General features: G+C 40.1%; 1 protein-coding gene across 3 annotated transcripts in view; it reads right to left on the minus strand.

Annotated features, from left to right (window-relative positions):
• Positions 1–19,826, minus strand: part of KIF13B (kinesin family member 13B) — a 156,344-nt gene that overhangs the window by 122,473 nt on the left and 14,045 nt on the right. For all 3 annotated transcript variants that reach the window (XM_075997140.1, XM_075997139.1, XM_075997141.1), the window contains exon 2: positions 15,773–15,866. In XM_075997140.1, the coding sequence (XP_075853255.1) occupies positions 15,773–15,866 (94 nt within the window). The remainder of the gene's footprint in view (positions 1–15,772; positions 15,867–19,826) is intronic.

Consider the following 19,826-nt stretch of genomic DNA (forward strand, 5'->3'; position numbering starts at 1 on the left):
TGGGCAACAAAGTGAGACCCTGTCTCCAAAAAAAAAAAAAGATACACACTCTAAAGTAGGATTCTTTACCTGGATAGAATGAACCGGGGAGGGTGGCGATCTATGAACACGGATGGGGAAAACAGTTACATTTTTATTTCTCAGTACCTTATAACCAAAATTTAGCAATTCCTTCAATTATTAATGTAGATATTGGATTACAGTACTAGCAGTACCTGTGACTTTGTCACCAATAAAAATCACAGCTATTTTCACATCACATTCTAATTATAAATTATCTTAGATTTACACTCAACATTCAAGTTATAGTAATTATTCCCAATATTAGATCATTTTGGTTAACATAGTAATAAATAAGCACATATTACATCACATATCTTTTGAAGTATTTCTGATAACTATATCTCAATATATACCTGATTTCCTTTGTAATCCTACGTATTTTATGCTTTTGAAAGATTATTCAGGCCGGGTGCAGTGGCTTATGCCTATAATCCTAGCACTCTGGGAGGCCGAGGCGGGCGGATTGTTCGAGGTCAGGAGTTCGAAACCAGCCTAAGCAAGAGCGAGACCCTGTCTCTACTATAAATAGAAAGAAATTAATTGGCCAACTAATATATATATAGAAAAAATTAGCCGGGCATGGTGGCACATGCCTGTAGTCCCAGCTACTCGAGAGGCTGATGCAGGAGGATCTCTTGAGCCCAGGAGATTGAGGTTGCTGTGAGCTAGGCTGACGCCACGGCACTCACTCTAGCCTGGGCAACAGAGTGAGACTCTGTCTCAAAAAGAAAAACAAAAAGAAAGAAAGAGAGATTATTCTAAGATGAGATCCACAGGCGTTATCTGACTGCCAAAAGGCTTCATGGCAAAAAAAAAAAAAAAAAAAGTTAAGAATTTCTGCTCTAGAAGCAGTTTTTACATGCCTTCAGCTATCTTTTTTTCTGATCAACACTAGAGGGCTTATTAATCATTTGAAAAAGCAATGTTAAAAATAATTTTTCACTGGTAAAATATATAGTGTTAAAACTGTAGACTCATTAGAACGTGATACAGGTGTCTCCATTCTTGGGACAAAGTATAAGACTCTAACAAACCAGATGTGGTGGCTCAGGCCTGTAATCCCAGCACCCTGGGAGTCTGAGCTGGGAGGATCGCTTGAGGCCAGGAGTTCAAGACCAGCCTGGGCAACAAAGCAAGACCCCATTAAAAAAAAAAAAATTGGTTTTCATTAGCTGGGTGTGGTGGCATGCACCTGTAGTCCCAGCTACTCGGGAGGCTTAGGCAGGAAGACTGCCTGAACCTAAGAGTTCAAGACTGCAGTGAGCTATAATCAGGCCACTGCACTCTAGCCTGGGCAACAGAGCAAGACCCTGTCAATTAATGACTAACAGAGCTAGCATTCTGTTCCCTTGGGAGTAGTGTTCTTGGCTAGGGCTCTGTGCGGACCCGAATCCAGATTCCATTACATAATTTTGACCAGAAGGGTACTTGAATCCTGCTACATTTGTCTCCAGGGAAACTTCTGAGGAAGGTGCTTTCTTTGTCTGAGAACTGTGACTTCGCTGAGCTCACAGGAACAGGTTGTATGACTAACGTCGTGGCTGCTCGCTAATAACGATGCGGCAGAATTCAGTCAGGGTTTTACTGTCACACACCTCCCAATACCATGGTTGAGCAAGAGAAGGTCTATACAGTGTCACCTAACTCTAATGACGGGGGGTTACGAATATCTCATTATAAATGACCACAATATATTAGATCAGTTCACAACACTCCTACTAGACTAGTAAGGTCCATGAAGGCCGGGACCAAATTCCCTTTTGTTCACCATTGCTTTCTTAAGATCAACACCATCCACACACATAGAGGCCACTCAACAGTTGAATGAACTCATGAATATCACACACTTAGCTGTGTATAGGTTCCCCTAACTCCAGAATGTGAGTTCCTTTTTTTTACAAAAAGCATAAATTCACCTCTCCCTTATCAGGCACCTTGCCAGGGTGGCATATATTAAATATCAGTCAATAACTGCTGAATGCCTTTCAACTTGATTTAATCTGAATTAACCAATATATTTTTCCGAATGTTTAATGATGATGGAGAAACTCTTCCGTAAAATCTCAGAAAGCAGTCAGAGGCCAGGAGCCCGTCTGCTTTTGGAGCATGAGCTCAGGCAACTGTGAGCTCAAATCCCAGCTCTGCCACTTACTAATCATGTGATCCTGGGAAGCCCTGTAACACCTTTGGCTTCTCCTTCCCTTTCTGAAAATCGAGGTAATAATGGTGCTTGTATCTTTTGTCATAAGGATTTCATGAGAAGTTGTACCCTTGCAAAGGATCTAACACAATATAATCAATAATAATGCCTGAAAATAAATGCTATTTGTTATCAATGAGAAAATCCAAAAACTATAGTCTCGTCCTTCCCCCTGCCACATTTAGTTCACTCCATACTGTCTTACAAAAACTAAAGTCTCTATTCACTTCCTGTATTTCCAAGAACTCTGCACTGGTTGTCTCTCTGACACCTTCTAAGTGCTCAAAGACCTTGACCACTGAGTTCCTTTTACTGTGATAATAATAGTTCCTTACTCAGAACATAGAAACCAACTCTGGGCAATACTATGCAAATTGATGCTCTTCAGAGGAAACTCACGATCCCCAAAATAAACATCTTGTAGTTGCTATTTAGAGGGTCAAGAAACTACACTTAGATCTGCAGCTTAAACACCTATGATTATTGTCAATTAAAGCAAAAGGGCACCATTTGTTATCAGAAGCCTGATACTATCATTTACTACATGCCGAACCCAGCCAATAATATTCACTGAGTACCCGGCATGTGCCAGTGTCGTATGAAAAGAATATTACTTAAAATACAACACATTTTGATGAATAGAATTTTTAAGAGAGTTGATCAGAATAAGTAAATCAAGGCATAACAGCAGCAACCATCTACTAAGTATGTACCATGTGCCAGGCACTTTACATAAATAATTCATTCATGCCCACAACAATCTTACAAGATCCATATTCTAGTGTTATTACCTCCATTTTACAGAAAAAGAAACTGAAGTTCCGGGAGGTGACACAGACTTGCAAACTCCTACGGCTGGGAAACAGCATGCCCAGAACTCACACCCAAGTCTGAGTCAGGCTTGTCTTCAACCAACTCTAGGTGTTTCCTACCCCCACCAGCAATGATAACTATACTCAACTCCACTGGCGGTATCTCAGTTCTTGAGCCTTTCTAATGCTTATGGGGCTGATAAATTTAAAAGTTAACCCACTCTAAGATGAGCAGGCCTACCCTCTTCCTCACGTTTCAGTTCAGGTCTCTAGGACCAGTACCACGTACTGCACAGCGAAGCGAAGGGAGCAGGCAGGCCAAGCAGGCCGCATCAGCCGAGAGCCGGCTCAACCCATGCGCAAGAGAACCTAGAGTACACAGGCCAGGGCTCACAAAGGGAAGTCTCGGCCTGGATCGCTCAGGAAGCAAGCCTAAGGCTCGTTTAGGCATGCATTCCAGGGAAAGGGGGCAAGGCAGGAGAAAGTGTCAGATCACGTCCACGTGAAGCTGGTCAGCGTCCAGGCTGAGCTGGCAGCAGCCAGGGTTGAAAAGTGATCAAAGGCTCTGAGGAGAGGCAAGGCCAAGAGGATCTGCAGCGGCACATAAAAGACACCTGATACGGGAGAAAGATGAAATCAGAGTCTGAAAACTCAAGGGAAGCTTCTGGAAACGGCAAGACACAAAGTCTTAGCTCAACACCAGGGCATGACTTAATCTTGAACCAGTCTCTATCCCAGTACCCTCCTTATAAGCATCCCTCCTCATGTAAATGGATGAAGGGTAGCAAATCTAAGATTCAGAGATGGGATCTGACACAGTAGGGCTTTCCTGTATGACTTACATAACTTAATTAGAATAACATGAATCAGTATCAACTGTGTATAAAATGTCTGGCTCCTCCCACTATATTATATCATACCCAACTTTAAAAGGACAGAGCAGACGGCAAGGGTGGCTCTGACCAGTGACTAAGCAGGACAATCACTGAGCAGGCAAAGGTGTTGCTCACACACAGGGTTTCTGTTGTGCTAACACTGGATGAGAAGACAGTTGAGCAAGGAAACTTATTTGTTGCTTAGACATGACCAAAACACCAAGTCAGCCCAATGTTCTATGCAGAGGTCTGTGTAAGTCTAACAAGACAATAAATAGCAGTTACCCTGCACAGATTCTGAGGATGGTTTACATTTCATAGGGTAGATGTTATTTTTTAAAACCTGATAATTTTGTAGATGTTTATATTTCTAAAAAATAACTTTGCTTTGATGAAAATTTACATATATATGTATCACTGTATAAAATTGCTAGAAAAATTCCAGTTTGCAAAACTCCAATTGAAACTTCATACACATTACAAATTCTACCTCTAAGGAATTCAAAAAATTTTTTCTTTTATGAAGAATCTGTAAGATTTCAGCTACATGAAAACAGATATCCTGAAATTTGAATTTACACTTCTGAGTAAAAACAAAAACAAAATTTGTCTCGCCATCCTTTCCTCTCTACCCTCAGTAACTACATTCTGTTGACATTGGAAGTATTCACAGCTATCTATCTTTTTATTTGGGAATATTGTGGAAGTTTCTGTTAGATTACTGTAACATTTTTGACAAAGTCACAATCAAGTCGTTCCACCCCTTTGACAGTAAGCAGACACTGATTTGTCAACAGTTTCTTGCTTTTTCCAGGATCAATCAATAAATGCTTTGTTTCTGCCTTTTCTGTTCTCTTGAATATCCTGGTAGACACAGGGACTTTTATAACCCACACAGCTGCCCAGTCTCTCACCCCTCCAGCACCTGAACCTCGTTCCAAAGCCCAAGCTTTCCGCTAGCCACAGTCCGAAAGGGAAGGGAATTTTCAAAACACACAGAAATAGCAAAACAGTAATCATATTAGAAAACAATGCAAGATAAACATAAAGATGTCAGCTAGGTAATGACACTTCTAAGTTAGTGGAAATAATAAATGCTCTGAACTCAAAACACAGATTACAGGAAGCAGGAACAGGCCTGAGCTGATAGTGGGTTCCAGAAACCAGGCAAAAGGTTTTCTTGTCATCTCAACAAGGCAATAGGTCCTCAACTAGGGTAAGGGCAGAGAGAATGGAGAGGAATGCTGGGATGAAAATATTTACAAGGAAAATCAACACAGTTTAGCATCTGACTAAATAAGGACTATCTATTCCCCTGTGATAAATTAACATCAATCCATCTACAGAACAAATGGCCCAGCTTCTTCAACAGCTGAGGAACCAATAAATGAAAAACCACATCATCCAATCACAATGTGCAGACCACAGTTTGATTCCATTCCAAATAAACTTTGGGGAAAAAACTTTGAGACAAATGGACATTTCAACACTGACCGAAAATTTGATGCTATTACTTAACTATTATTAATTGTTTAGGTATAATAACGGTATTGTGGTCATGTTTAAAAAATAATTAAAATATAGGCCAGGTGCAGTGGCTCACTTCTGTAATCCTAGCACTCTGGGAGGCCGAGGCCGGCAGATCATGTGAGCTCAGGAGTTCGAAGCCAACCTGAGCAAGAGCGAGACCCTGTCTCTACTATAAATAGAAAGAAATTCATTGGCCAACTAATATATATAGAAAAAATTAGCTGGGCATGGTGGCACATGCCTGTAGTTCCAGCTACTCAGGGAGGCTGAGGTAGGAGGATCGCTTGAGCCCAGGAGTTGGAGGTTGCTGTGAGCTAGGCTGATGCCACAGCACTCACTCTAGCCTGGGCAACAAAGTGAGACTCTGTCTCAAAATAATAATAATAATAAAATATATACAAAAGTATTTGTGACTAAAATGGGATGTCCTTCACAATGACATGGAAAAGAGGAAGGGGTGAAGATGCAGATGGGACAGTATCAGTCATGGGTTAATGCTTTTTGGGGGTGACAGGCACACGGAGGGGCCTTATGCTATTCTGCCTACATTGTATATCTTTAAAATAATCCATAACAAAAAGTTTTTAAACATTAAATGGCAAATATGACTTTTACGTACTCAACGATCTAGTTTAGTTTTCCTAAAAGCAGAATAAAAGGACTATCGACATGTTTTATACACAGGTCAAAACATGAAGATAAAGATGTATTATTCTTAATAATTATGACCCATCCCAAGTTTTCATTTAATTATAAGTTTATATAAATTATGTTTGATAAAAGTGAGCAAAAGTGAAATTTACTACAAGATACCTCTACTTTTTTTAAGTACTCTATAGAAGAATTTTAAGGACTCCAGAACTCTTATTTGCAATAGAAATCTTTCTCACAAGAAAATGTACAATGCTCAAAATTAAACAACAGAACCATTTCAGATTTGAGTCTGTAAAATCTAACCTTTCAAAATCCACAAGAGAAAAATTTAATGTTTCTATTTTCCAGAGGGTTTTTTTTTGTTTCTTGTTTTACTAGTATGCTTATAGACACACTGTGCAAAAAATTATTAACACCATAATTTAATGGAACTAAGGATTAATAAAAAGTATCCTGTTAGCCTGATACTTGGTACACTGCTGATGTTAGAATGTCGAAGGAATCAGGAATAATTCCCAAGTTGCTGGGAATTTTATGATATAACAGCTTTTGGGATTGGATGGTTTTCTCATGCCACATTTCCTCAAGGAGTACTCCTACCTTCTCATCTTTAAAACAGAAATCTAGATTCTTACACAGTATCTGGTTTACATCAATAACAACTGCTACTCCAGAGATGGAGACAAAGAACCCCCAAAAGTATTGTTAAACAAAAAACAAAGCAAAATAAACAAAAAACCCTTCAAGAGTAGGACTTGGTAGCTGCCTAACCTTTTTTCACAGTTAGATATCGTACCTAGTACTTCATACACTATCTGATCATTTTTTGCTGAATACAGAATTCTGGGGAAATTCAAAGCATGTGATTCCTATCAGCCATAACTCGTTTTAATCTAGGCCTAGTAACTAACCATCACACATATATGACCCTGAGTGCTCATTATAGCAAACGTTAGTATCCAAACAGTATTTCAAGCATGGAGGTAAAGAGAGACTCTCTTCTCTTATATTTAAAAAAAAAAAAAAAAAGAAAAAAAAGACCAGGCATAGTGCCTCATGCCTATAATCACAGCACTTTGGGAGGCCAAGGTGGTAGGATCACTTGAGACCAGGAGTTTGAGGCCAACCTGGGCAACACAGTGAGACCCCCCTAAAATAAAAAAAAAAAAAAACGATTAGCCCAGTTTGGTGCACGCCTGTAGTCCTAGCTACATTGGAGGCTGAGGGGGAAGGATCACTTGAGCCCAGGAGTTTGAGGTTACAGGGAGCTATGATCATGCCACTGCATTCCAGCCTGGGCAACAGAGTGAGACTCTGTCTCCAAAATTCAAATAAAATAAAAACAGAACCAGGCACGGTGGCACACATCTGTAGTCCCAGTTACTCAGGACACTGAGGCAGGAGGATTACCTGAGCCCAGGAGTTCAAGGCTGCAGTGCACTATGATCACGCCTGTAAATGGCCACTGCACTCCAGCCTGGGCAATATAGTGAGACCTTATTTCTAAAAAATGATAAAATAAAATTTTAAAATTCAGAAAATTAAAGTTTATTCCTTCTTATTGCTGTACCGATAAAAGTAGTAAAAGCATGAACAATGACAAAACTAAAGTACCATAAATTCTGTAGTAGCAGTCTATTATAATTTTTGTTCAGATAGGTTTATTATAAGCAGGTATTATTAGGTATTATTATAAGCAGTTTCTTTTAGCAATCTGCCTGACTTCACTGGTAAAATTTTGCAAAATTTATATTCAGTGCAATTTGACTATCTGTTTCCATTAACTATACAATGATATGCATTCAACCACACATATTTCCCATATTTTAAGAGTCTCCCTGATTCATTTTCACAACTATATTCAAAAGTAGTCAATGGTTTATACATGTAATGATCACAGTATTGTTTTCCAAGAGAGGGGTTGAGGAATCACGTACAATGTCTGAGTGCGCAGAACGCTCTCCCCACCAAACCCTAACATAATTAGGATGGGCAGGCTCCCAGAGGAAGAGGCTCATTATGAAATTAAAACGTACCACATACTATTCTCTAGAGGAGCAGATTCTATTTGGGCAGAAATATTAGCCTCACTCAAGTCATTTCACAGCAGAAAGAACAAACAGGTCTATTGTGCATACCACCATTGCATTTTGCATGACTTCCTTCAATTAAAACCCTTATTTAAATTAGCGCCCATATAGCTATAGAGAAATTTAAAAAGTCATTATCTAATATGACCTGATGATGCCTTCCACTAACAGGGAATTAGTCTGAAAATGACTTTATATATTTCAAACAAATTACTGGCATAAGGCCCTTCCCTCAGTAGCATTACTCAATGCCTTTTGTTCGAGAAGTGTATGCACATGGGTCGACCTCGCTTAATTCTGCATCTATTTTAAGAAGATCCAATCTGTGCATCAACCAGCATGAGAGTACGCTGAACCTGCAAAGAGGGGCTCATATTAGGTACTCATTAATTACCTAAAGATCTTCACTAAACTGATGTCTAACAAAACAATCAGACGGAACAAAAAGAATTTTAATGACCTTACTAACTGGTTGCTGCGATCAACATCTCAGACAGTCGCATTAGACCGGCAGCTGTAACCTTCACGCTGTCTAATGATCATTAGGTTAAACATGGCCACATGGGGGAAGGAGAGGGCAGCGCTATATTTCTACTATAAACAAGAACAATCTCTGCCCACTTGTGCCATCTACGGCTACTTCCACCCATGCGGGACAGTCTCCCCCGCCTGCTCACAGAACACCAGAGAAATCAGCGTTCAGGTTAATGAAGATCTTGACATCTAAACCTCCAAATGCTTTCAATTTCAGAAAGTTCTGGTCTGAAAATCTTACACTTGGTGGGAGAGGGTAACAAAGAAAATCAGAGGAGAAACTCCAGGTTGCTGTATTTCACTCCGTGTCAGTACACACACTCGTGCTCACGCACACATGCGACATCCGGGGCAGAGAAGACAGAGAGCTAAGAAAGGAAACAGACGAACTGACCAAGGGACTGTAAAGCGCAATTTACACAGAGGAGGTCTTTCCTTTCGGGTTAAAGTTCTGATGTTTAAAGCAGCAGCACCTCTGAACACTGTTCCACAGCCTCCGAAAAGAGCTGGAAGTGCACTAAAACTGCACCGCACACTTGCCCGGAATTCACTGCAAACAAGAAGGGGGTGGGGGCGTTTGTTCTGTTTTTATCTTTTTTTCTTTTTTGAGACAGAGTCTCCCTCTGTTGCCTGGGCTAGAGTGCCGTGGAGTCAGCCTAGCTCTCAGCAACCTCAAACTCCTGGGCTCAAGCAATCCTCCTGCCTCAGCCTCCCGAGTAGCTGGGACTACAGGCATGCACCACCACACCCGGCTAATTTTATATATATATATATATTTTTTTTTTTTTTTTGGTTAGCCAATTAATTTCTTTCTATTTATAGTAGAGACAGGGTCTCACTCTTGCTCATACTGGTCTCAAACTCCTGACCTCAAGCGATCCTCCCGCCTCAGCCCAAAGTGCTAGGATTACAGGCGTGAGCCACCGCAGCGGGCCTGTTTTTGTCTTTTAAGAGAAAAAAAAAAGGAACAGAGAATTTGACAAAATTCCAAGTTTAAGCTTTCCTCCCCAACGTAAGCTAGTGATATTATTTCTGGCTTCTTTTAACACTTTTTCTGCCTTTAAAACTCATGCATTATACTTTATAAGAGCAGTCAACCTTTTCTGAGTCACCCATCTGGCCTTTTAATAGGAAAGATTATTCATGTACACATAATACTGTGTAAACAATTTGCAAATATAAATAGTGAGAAGTGTAATGAATACCAGGGGAAGATTGAAAACTTAATTCAGGAAAGTGATGAACTGCGGTGGGGAGAAAAAGGGTTAAAACAGGGAGGCCTTTCACAAAGGCTTGAACTGTTGGTGGTAACTTCTTACACTGAACGACAGGTACAGAAAGGATTCATTTTTTTAGAGCTTTTTGTATATTACATTTTTTAAGGATCTGCTAACAATTTTTAAAACCTTACAATAAGGCAGTACTGCTCAATAGAAAAGCACACGAGAATCCAGCTGACCAGAACCTGGGGTGCCAAGGCAGTAGCCAAGGCCTCAATCTGGCCAAGAGTGTTTTGTTTGGACAACACTGTGTTTTGTTTTGCTTTTCACTGTAATTTGAATGCCTTGAGGCAGGGTGTGCACCCTGCCATTAGCCAGAGTCACCACCATTTTCTTTACAGTAAAGGAGAGTTCTTTAAAAAACAAGCCAAAGAAACTGGAACTCTCATACATCCCTGGTGGGAATGCGAAACTGGTGCAGCAGCTTTGAAAACAGTTTGGCAGTTCCCATATGACCCAGCCAAGTTCCGTGCCTACATACCTACCTGAGAGGAATGAAAACACATGTCCACCCAAAGACTTATCCACCAGCAGCATTGTTCATAAAGCCAAAAAAGGAGAAACAATCCAACTGTCCATTAACTGATAAAGGATAAAACAAAATGGAATACAACAGAATATTATTCTGCCATAAAAGGTGTGAGCGAAATAGTGAGATCCCATCCTCACAAAAAATTTAAAATTTAGCAGGGCGTGGTGGCATGCACCTGTAGTCCCAGCTACTCAGGAGCCTGAGGCAGGAGGACTGCTTGAGCAAGTTCGAGGCTGCAGTGAGCATGATGATACTACTGCACTCTAGCCTGGGCAACAGACCAAGAACCTTCAGGAAATGAAAGATAGCAAAGAAAGAGGAATGCAGTACTCATAATCCCTCAACATGGATAAACCTCAAAAACATGCAAAGTTTTTAAGATATGCTAAACTCAAACATGCTAAGATAAACCTAAAAAACATGCTAAGTAAAAGAAGCCAATTGCAGAACACCACATAGTGTATAATTTCATTTATATGAAATGTCCAGGAGAGGCAAACCCTAAATCTTGGACACAGAGAATACATTAATAAGTGATGAAAATGACATAAAGTAGATAATGGTGCGAGTTGCACAACTCGGTAAATCAAAGAAAAACCAAAACCATTAAATTGTTCACTTTAAAAGAGTGAATTGTCTGGCATGCATATCTCAATAAAGCTGTTTAAAAGTAAACAAACCAAAGACATCCACTTGGCCCTAAGAAGCATTCTGTGGCATGCCAAAGTATAAAAAGTGAGACTGGGCTGGGCAAGGTGGCTCACGCCTATGATCCTAGCACTGTGGGAGGCTGAAGTGGGCGGACTGCTCAAGGTCAGGAGTTCAAAACCAGCCTGAGCAAGGGTGATACCCCGTCTCTACTATGAAGAGAAAGAAATTAATTGGCCAACTAATATATATAGAAAAAATTAGCCGGGCATGTTGGCGCATGCCTGTAGTCCCAGCTACTTGGGAGGCTGAGGCAGGAGGATCGCTTGAGCCCAGGAGTTTGAGGTTGCTGTGAGCTAGGCTGACACCACGGCACTCGCTCTAGCCTGGGCAATAAAGCAAGACTGTCTCAAAAAAAAAAAAAAAAAAAAAAGTGAGACTGTTTGAGCTGTGGATTAAACTCGTTTGTGGATCGCACACCACTTTTGCTTGAAACAGCTGACAGTTCCCATGGGACAATGCCTTCCATTCTCCAAACTCACCTCTACACCCAATTTTATAACATGAATGATGTGTTAAGTGGAAGCCACCACTCTCCGTAAAAAATACATCTTAATCCCTTTTAAAACAACATTTTAAGTATATCTACCCTTTTAGCCACAGTTAGCAGGAAAGGCTTGTTTAGTGAGTAAAGTACTAAAATGAAGACAAAACTTGGCCTAAGAAACTATTTTGCGCTACCATGGTGACAGGTAATAGCATTAACATTTTATTACAGGATAAAAGTTTAATAAGTTTTATTAAAGTTTACCAAATCTTAAAGATATAATCTGAATAGAATAAGGATTTATTTAGTTATTAAAAATATATGGATTTATTTAGCTATTTTAAAAGGGACTGTTCTACATCATGGTATTATTTTAACTAGTTACATAAAGGACTCAAAATATGACACTCTAAAATGCTAAGATTGGCCGGGCTTGGTGGCTCATGCCTGTAATCCTATCACTCTGGGAGGCCGAGGCGGGCGGATGGCTTGAGGTCAGGAGTTTGAAACCAGTCTGAGCAAGAGCGAGACCCCGTCTCAACTATAAATAGAAAGAAATTAATTGACCAACTAATATATATAGAAAAAATTAGCCGGGCATGGTGGCACATGCCTGTAGTCCCAGCTACTTGGGAGGCTGAGGCAAGAGGATTGCTTAAGCCCAGGAGTTGGAGGTTGCTGTGAGCTAGGCTGATGCTATGGCACTCACTCTAGCCTGGGCAACAAAGGGAGACTCTGTCTCAAAAAAACAAATAAATAGCCGGGCGAGGTGGCTCATGCTTGTAATCCTAGCACTCTGGGAGGCCGAGGCGGGCAGATTGCTCAAGGTCAGGAGTTCGAAACCAACCTGAGCGAGACCCCGTCTCTACTATAAAAATAGAAAGAAATTAATTGGCCAACTAATATATATGTATAAAAAATTAGCTGGGCATGGTGGCTCATGCCTGTAGTCCCAGCAACTCGGGAGGCTGAGGCAGTAGGATCCCTTGAGCCCAGGAGTTTGAGGTTGCTGTGAGCTAGGATGACGCCACAGCACTCACTCTAGCATAGGCAAGAAAGCGAGACTCTGTCTCAAAAAATAAATAAATTAAATAAATAAATAAATAAATAAAAATTAAAAAATAAAATAAAATGCTAAGGTAAAAATTACACATTGAGCTGGGCACGGTAGCTCACTCCTGTAATCTTAGCACTCTGGGAAGCTGAGGCGGAAGAATCACTCAAGGTTAGAAGTTCAAGACCAGCCTGAGCAAAAGTGAGACCCCGTCTCTACTAAAAATAGAAAGAAATTAATTAGCCAACAAAATTAAAATACTCTACTAAAAATAGAAAGAAATTAATCGGCCATCCAAAAATATATAGAAAACATTAGCCAGGCATGGTGGCACATGCCTGCAGTCCCAGCTACTCAGGAGGCTGAGGCAGAAGGATTGCTTGAGCCCAGGAGTTTAGGCTGCTGTGAGCTAGGCTGATGCCAGGCACTCTAGTGTAGACAACAGAGTGAGACTCTGTCTCAAAAAAACAAAAAAAAATTACACATTGAGCATTATACTTATAAAAATCTACTAGGAATAGATTATGAGTTCATCATCTAGTAGTCCAAAAAGATGATTTATAAATATGTTGCTGGCTGGGCACGGTGGCTCACGCCTATAATCCTAGCACTCTGGGAGGCTGAGGCGGGAGGATTGCTCAAGGTCAGGAGTTCGAGACCAGCCTGAGCAAGAGCAGGACCCCCGTCTCTACTATAAATAGAAAGAAATTAATTGGCCAACTAATATAGGTAGAAAAAATTAGCCAGGCATGGTGGCGCATGCCTGCAGTCCCAGCTACTCAGGAGGCTGAGGCAGAAGGATCGCTGGAGCCCAGGAGTTTGAGGTTGCTGTGAGTTAGGCTGACGCCATGGCACTCTCTAACCTGGGCAACAAAGCCTCAAAAAAAACAAAAACAAAAACAAAACAACAAAAAAAACGATTATAAATATGTTGCTGATGAAGATCTGGAAAAGTCTAAGGGCCAATCTGCCAAACTAACTTGATTCAGAAAAGACAATTCCAAAAAGATATTTAATTGTGCTAGTAGTACAGGCAGTGCGGCTCTGTGGGAGAGGATAAATAGATAAAATGTATCCGTGTGTACTCAGTACTTGTAAGACCAAGACCGGCCTGGCAGACAAACACATATATTTTAGTCACTAGGGTGTTCCAAGTAGAGTGTTGTGGAATAGGAAGAGTTCATTGTTAATCTTTTCCATATTTGATAAATGTCCCTTTGTTTGGGGTTTGTTTTTTTGGTTTTTTTGTAGAGAGGGTCTCTCTGTCACCAAGCTGGAGCACAGTGACCTCATCATAGCCTCGTCTATACTTTGTTATGTGTATTTCTATCTACATCAACAACAATAAACCTTAACATTTACAGAACACTTCACATTTTTTAAATCACTAATTAATGTGATCTTCGGAAAGAAACCTCTGTGAGATAGATAAGGTAGGCATCAGACAGAAGCAGCTCAAAAAAGCTAAGAATAACTAGCTGCAATAACATAAGTAAGGATTCAATTTCAGATTTTCTCTGAGTCCAGTGCTCTTTTCTTTTTTTTTTTATTTCGGCATATTATGGGGGTACAGATTTTAAGGTTTCAATAAATGCCCTTTCCCCCCTCCCCCCACAAGTCTGAGTTTCCAGCATGACCATCCCCCAGACAGTGCACATCTCACTCATTATGTATGTATATACCCTCCCCCTCCACCCCCTCCCCCCTGCCCAATGCCCTATTACTGTAGTACCTATGTGTCCACTTAGGTGCTGCTCAGTTAATACCAGTTTGCTGGTGAGTATATGTGGTGCTTGTTTTTCCATTCTTGGGAAACTTCACTTAGTAGTATGGGTTCCAGCTCTAACCAGGAAAATATAAGATGTGCTATATCACCGTTTTTTCTTAGAGCTCACCAGTGTTCTTTTCAATTCAACTCAAGATTTGCGGAGTGCCAGACACAACACTGTCTCTACGAGTATTTATGAAGAATCCACTTACACAAAGCATCCTGTCGGGCACCATCTCTCTCCCCTGTTCTCTCCACTTCCGGGGCAGCACAAAATCACCTGGTACACAGCCCATCTCCATAAAAAGTCAGCCTTGCCCACCCTGACCCACTCTCTGCATTGCCAATTAACAGCTTTCCCTAATCCACCTCCTAAATCCTAACACTCAAAAATTTTCACAGCCATTCTCTCACTGAGAAAAATACAGACCGAATTTCCTTGTCTGCTTTCTAGGTCTTCTGTAATCTGATCCCAGTTTAATAATTTTCCTTCATTTGCTAAGAAAACCCCCACTGACCTCATTCTTTCCCAAATTGCCTTTCTTCCCCTTCCTTTTGTTCATACTGTCATGCAAATCTAGAAGTGATATGCAAGTATGCTCTTCCCTCAAAGACCTTAGAAGCCACTTGAGGGCTGAAACTAACAATCCAATACAGTCTAAAATAAATAAATTAAGTAGACAGATTATAGCTGACAGGTATTCGGAGGGGAGGAGTCACTGAGGGCTGCAGGAATGCTTTCATGCAGGTACAAAGGATTTGAACTGACAGAAGTAAAAGCCGCCCTTGCCAACCTTTTTAGCACCAGCGACTGGTTTCAATTTTTCCTGCCTATACCAGTTTGTGGCCCAGGGGTTGGGGACCACAGGCCTAGAAGACTTCCCTTCTACCCCATTGTTCCTGTTTACATTCTACCTAATCCTCCAGCCTGCACCTTCTCCTTTAAGAATTACTGCACAACCTAATGCTCACTCTCTTCTCTGAGCTTCGAATACTACTTACACCACTCATTCTGGCACTTGGTCATCCCATATTACAGACTTGAGTGCAGGCTTGCAGAAGACAGTAATGTATCTCTGCAGAGTAAGCACTCGAGATATCCGCTCAACAGAACCGAATTCAGCAGCCATTGCTGCTTCCAGGTATTTAAAGATCCATTGAGCATAACACAGTTTCTTAACTTACCGGGCATCTCCTTTGGAAAGATTAGTATTTACAGGATTAAGAATAACCTTGTTTGCATCAACGTCCACCACACATTTGGTATGCAAGTCAAGTTCTGCAGAGAAAAAAACAAGAGCAATAGTCATTTTTTTTAAAGTAATTCATTTCAGAAAAAGCATGTGACAAAATACAACACTCTTTCATAATAAGAACACTCAACAAACTAGGGCTAGAAGGGAACTTTTCCTACCTGATAAAGGGTATCTATAAAAACTCTCAGCTAACATCTCACTTAAAGGGGAAGGACAGAACGGCTTACCCTCTAACCTCGGGAACAAGACAAGGATGTCTGTTACTCAACTTCTATTCAACATTGTACCTGAGATTCTAGTCAGGGCAGTTAGGCAAGAAAAACAAATAAAAGGCATCCAGATTGGAATGGAAGAAGTAAAAACTATCTTTATTTCCAGATGATATGATCTTGTATACAGAATCCACTAAAAGGAGTCCTAAGGAATCCACCAAAAAACTATTAGAATAAACAAGTTCTGCAAGGTTGCAGGATACAAAATATATAAAAATCAGTTGTGTTTCTATATACCAGCAATGAAAAACCTAAAAATGAAATTAAAACAATTCATAATAGCATCAAAAAATATTAAAATCCTAGGAATAAATATAAAAGAAATGCAAAACTCATACACTGAAAATTCCAAAACATTTTTGAAAGAAATTAAAGACTTGTGATGGATATCTCAATTACCCTGATGTGATCATTACACATTGTATACACAAAATATCACATGTTCCCTAGAAATATGTATAACTATGTCAATGTTTTTCATTTTAAAAATAAGTGTAAGACAAATAAATGGGAAGACATCTCACGTTCATGAATTGAAAGACAATACTGTTAAGATGGCAATACTCCCCGAACGGACCTCCAAGATTCAAGGCAAATCCTATCAAATATCCCAACTGGCTTTTTTACAAAAATCAACAAGTGGATCCTAAAATCCACATAAAAATGCAAAAGATCCAGAACAGCCAAAACAATCTTGAAAAAGAAAAACCAAGTAGAAAGACTCACTTCCTGTTTCAAAACTTACTACAAAGCTACAGTAATTAAGACAATGTAGCACTAATAGAAGGACAGGATATATACATAGATCAACAGAATTGAATTCAGAGTCTAGAAATAAACTGCCATATTATGGTCAATTGCCAAGATAATCCAATGGGGAAAGAACAGTCTTTTCAACCAATGGTGGTAGGACATTTGGATGGATATTCACCTTCAAAAGAAAGAAGGTGGACCCCTATCTCACACCACACTCAAAAACTAACTCCAAATGGATCAAAGATCTAAACATAAGAGCTAAAACTATAAAACTCTTAGAAGAAAATACACATGTAAATCCACATGACCTTGGGTTAGGTAATAGATACCTAAAACACAAGTGACAAAACAAAAAATAAACAAACTGGAACTCATCAAAATTAAAAACTTTTGTGCTTCAAGGGACACCACTGAGGCCCGGTTCAGTGGCTCACTCCTGTAATCCTAACACTCCGGGAGGCCAAGGCAGGAGGATCACTGGAGCTCAGGAGTTCAAGACCAGTCTGAGCAAGAGCAAGACCCCGGCTCTACTAAAAATAGAAAAAAATAGCCAGGTGTGGTGGTGCAAACCTGCAGTCCCAGCTACTCAGGAGGCTGAGGCAGGAGGATCACCTGAGCACAAGAGTTTGAGGTTGTCGTGAGCTAGGCTGACATCACGGCACTCTAGCCCAGACAACAGAGTGAGACTCTGTCTCAAAAAAAAACAAAAAAAAAGGACACCATCAAGAGAGAAAAAGACAACCCAGAGAATTGAAAAAACATTTGCAAATCTTATATCTAATGAGGGACTTGCATCAGAATATATTTAAAAAACTCTCATAACTCAATAAAAAAAAACAAAACCCAATTTTGAAGTGGGGAAAGGAATTGACTGTCCATCTCTCCAAAAAGGACACAAAAATGACCAATAGGCACAAGAAAACATGCTCAACATCATTTGACATTGGGGAAACGAAAAATCAAAACCACAATGAGATAATACTTCACACCCACTGGGATAACAATTAATATAATCAAAAAGACAGATTATAACAAGGTTGGCAAGGCTGTGAAGAAATTGTTAGACATACACTACTGGTGGGAATGTAAAATGGTGCAGTCACTTTGGAAAAGAGTTTGGCAGTTGATCAAAAGGTCAAATAGTGTTATTGTCTGACCCAGCAATTCCACTCTTAGATATATAACTAAGAGAAATGACAACTTATGTCCACAAAAAACTTGGATACAAATGTCCACGGTAGCATTATCTGGATATTCATAATAGCCAAAAAGTGAACACAGCCCAGACGTCTATCAACTAATAAATGGATGAATGCGGCATATCCATAAAATGGCACATTGCCCAGCAATAAAAAGGAATGAAGTATTCATAAAAGCTACAACGTGAATGAAGTTTATGCTAAGTGGAAAAAAACCAGTCACAAAAGACCATATATTATACGATTCACTTATTTGTTGAATTATATGGGATGTGAATTACATATCAATATAACTTTTTAAAAGTATATGCCACACCTATTTATGTTCTCATTTTTTTTTTTTTTTGAGACAGAGTCTCACTCTGTTGCCTGGGCTAGAGTGCCATGGTGTCAGCCTAGCTCACAGCAACCTCAAACTCCTGGGCTCAAGCAATCCTTCTGCCTTAGCCTCCCTAGTAGCTGGGACTACAGGCATGCGCCATTCATGTCCAGCTAATTTTTTCTATATATTTTTAGTTGGCCAATTAATTTCTTTCTATTTTTAGCAGAGACAGGGTCTGGCTCTGGTTCAGGCTGGTCTCGAACTCCTGACCTTGAGCAATCCTCCTGCCTCCATCTCCCAGAGTGCTAGGATTACAGGCGTGAGCCACCGTGCTTGGCCAGTTCTCATATTTTTATATTCTTTCAGTTTCCTGACCCAAAGTATGAAACTGTTTCTGTCTGTACTATCTCCACTACTAAAAGATAAGCTCTATGGAAAGGACCAATACTGTGTTAGAGTTATTTTGTATTTCCTAAAAAACCTTGGCCAAACGTCAATGTCATATTCATTACAACTTAAGAACATTTCCACAGTCAGGAAAGGTAACTTTTTTCTTTTTCTTCTTAACTTCCATAATGAAAACAAATGCAACAAAACAAAAACTTCTTCCCTGTGCTGGCCACAAGTTAACTTTTCTCACATTAGTTATTCTATACTTATTCTCAAAGATGTACTTGAGAAGTGCAAACAAGTTAGTGGTCTTTCTTTTAGCCAATACAGTTTTCAGGCAATGAGAATCAAAAGAAAACTTTAGAGCTATGTTTTACTTAAGTGTGGAAGACTAACCCCAAAAGGGCAAACATGTACTACTGTGGTCAACTAGCATTAAAGCTGATTGCTAATGCTTTGTGTTTATTATTATTATTATTTTTGAGACAGTGTCTCACTTTGTTGCCCAGGCTAGAGTGAGTGCCGTGGCATCAGCCTAGCTCACAGCAACCTCAAACTCCTGGGCTCAAGCGATCCTGCTGCCTCAGCCTCCCAAATAGCTGGGACTACAGGCATGCGCCACCATGCCTGGCTAATTTTTTCTATATATATTAGTTGGCCAATGAATTTCTCTCTATTTATAGTAGAGACGGGGTCTCGCTCTTGCTCAGGCTGGTTTCGAACTCCTGACCTCAAGCAATCTGCCTGCCTCCGCCTCCCAGAGTGCTATCATAAAAATGCTGCAAGAAAGTCCAAGCCACACAGCAGCAACTTTTCAAACATGCAATTTTACTTCTTCATGTGCTTAGGCCCAGAGTTACAAGAGAGTTTGCTATCATAATACTTTGTTAATACTACTGCTTAATGGCATCTGACCATACTGTATTGGCTAGCCCCTTACAGTCAAATCTATACTATTCGCAAATGTTAATCACTCCCCGGAAATTCTATCATGACTCAGAATCCATTATACTATCTCACCACCCACCACAAAGTTAGTCACTA

The sequence above is a fragment of the Microcebus murinus genome, chromosome 24, assembly GCF_040939455.1.
Source record: "Microcebus murinus isolate Inina chromosome 24, M.murinus_Inina_mat1.0, whole genome shotgun sequence".
Taxonomy (NCBI): domain Eukaryota; kingdom Metazoa; phylum Chordata; class Mammalia; order Primates; family Cheirogaleidae; genus Microcebus; species Microcebus murinus.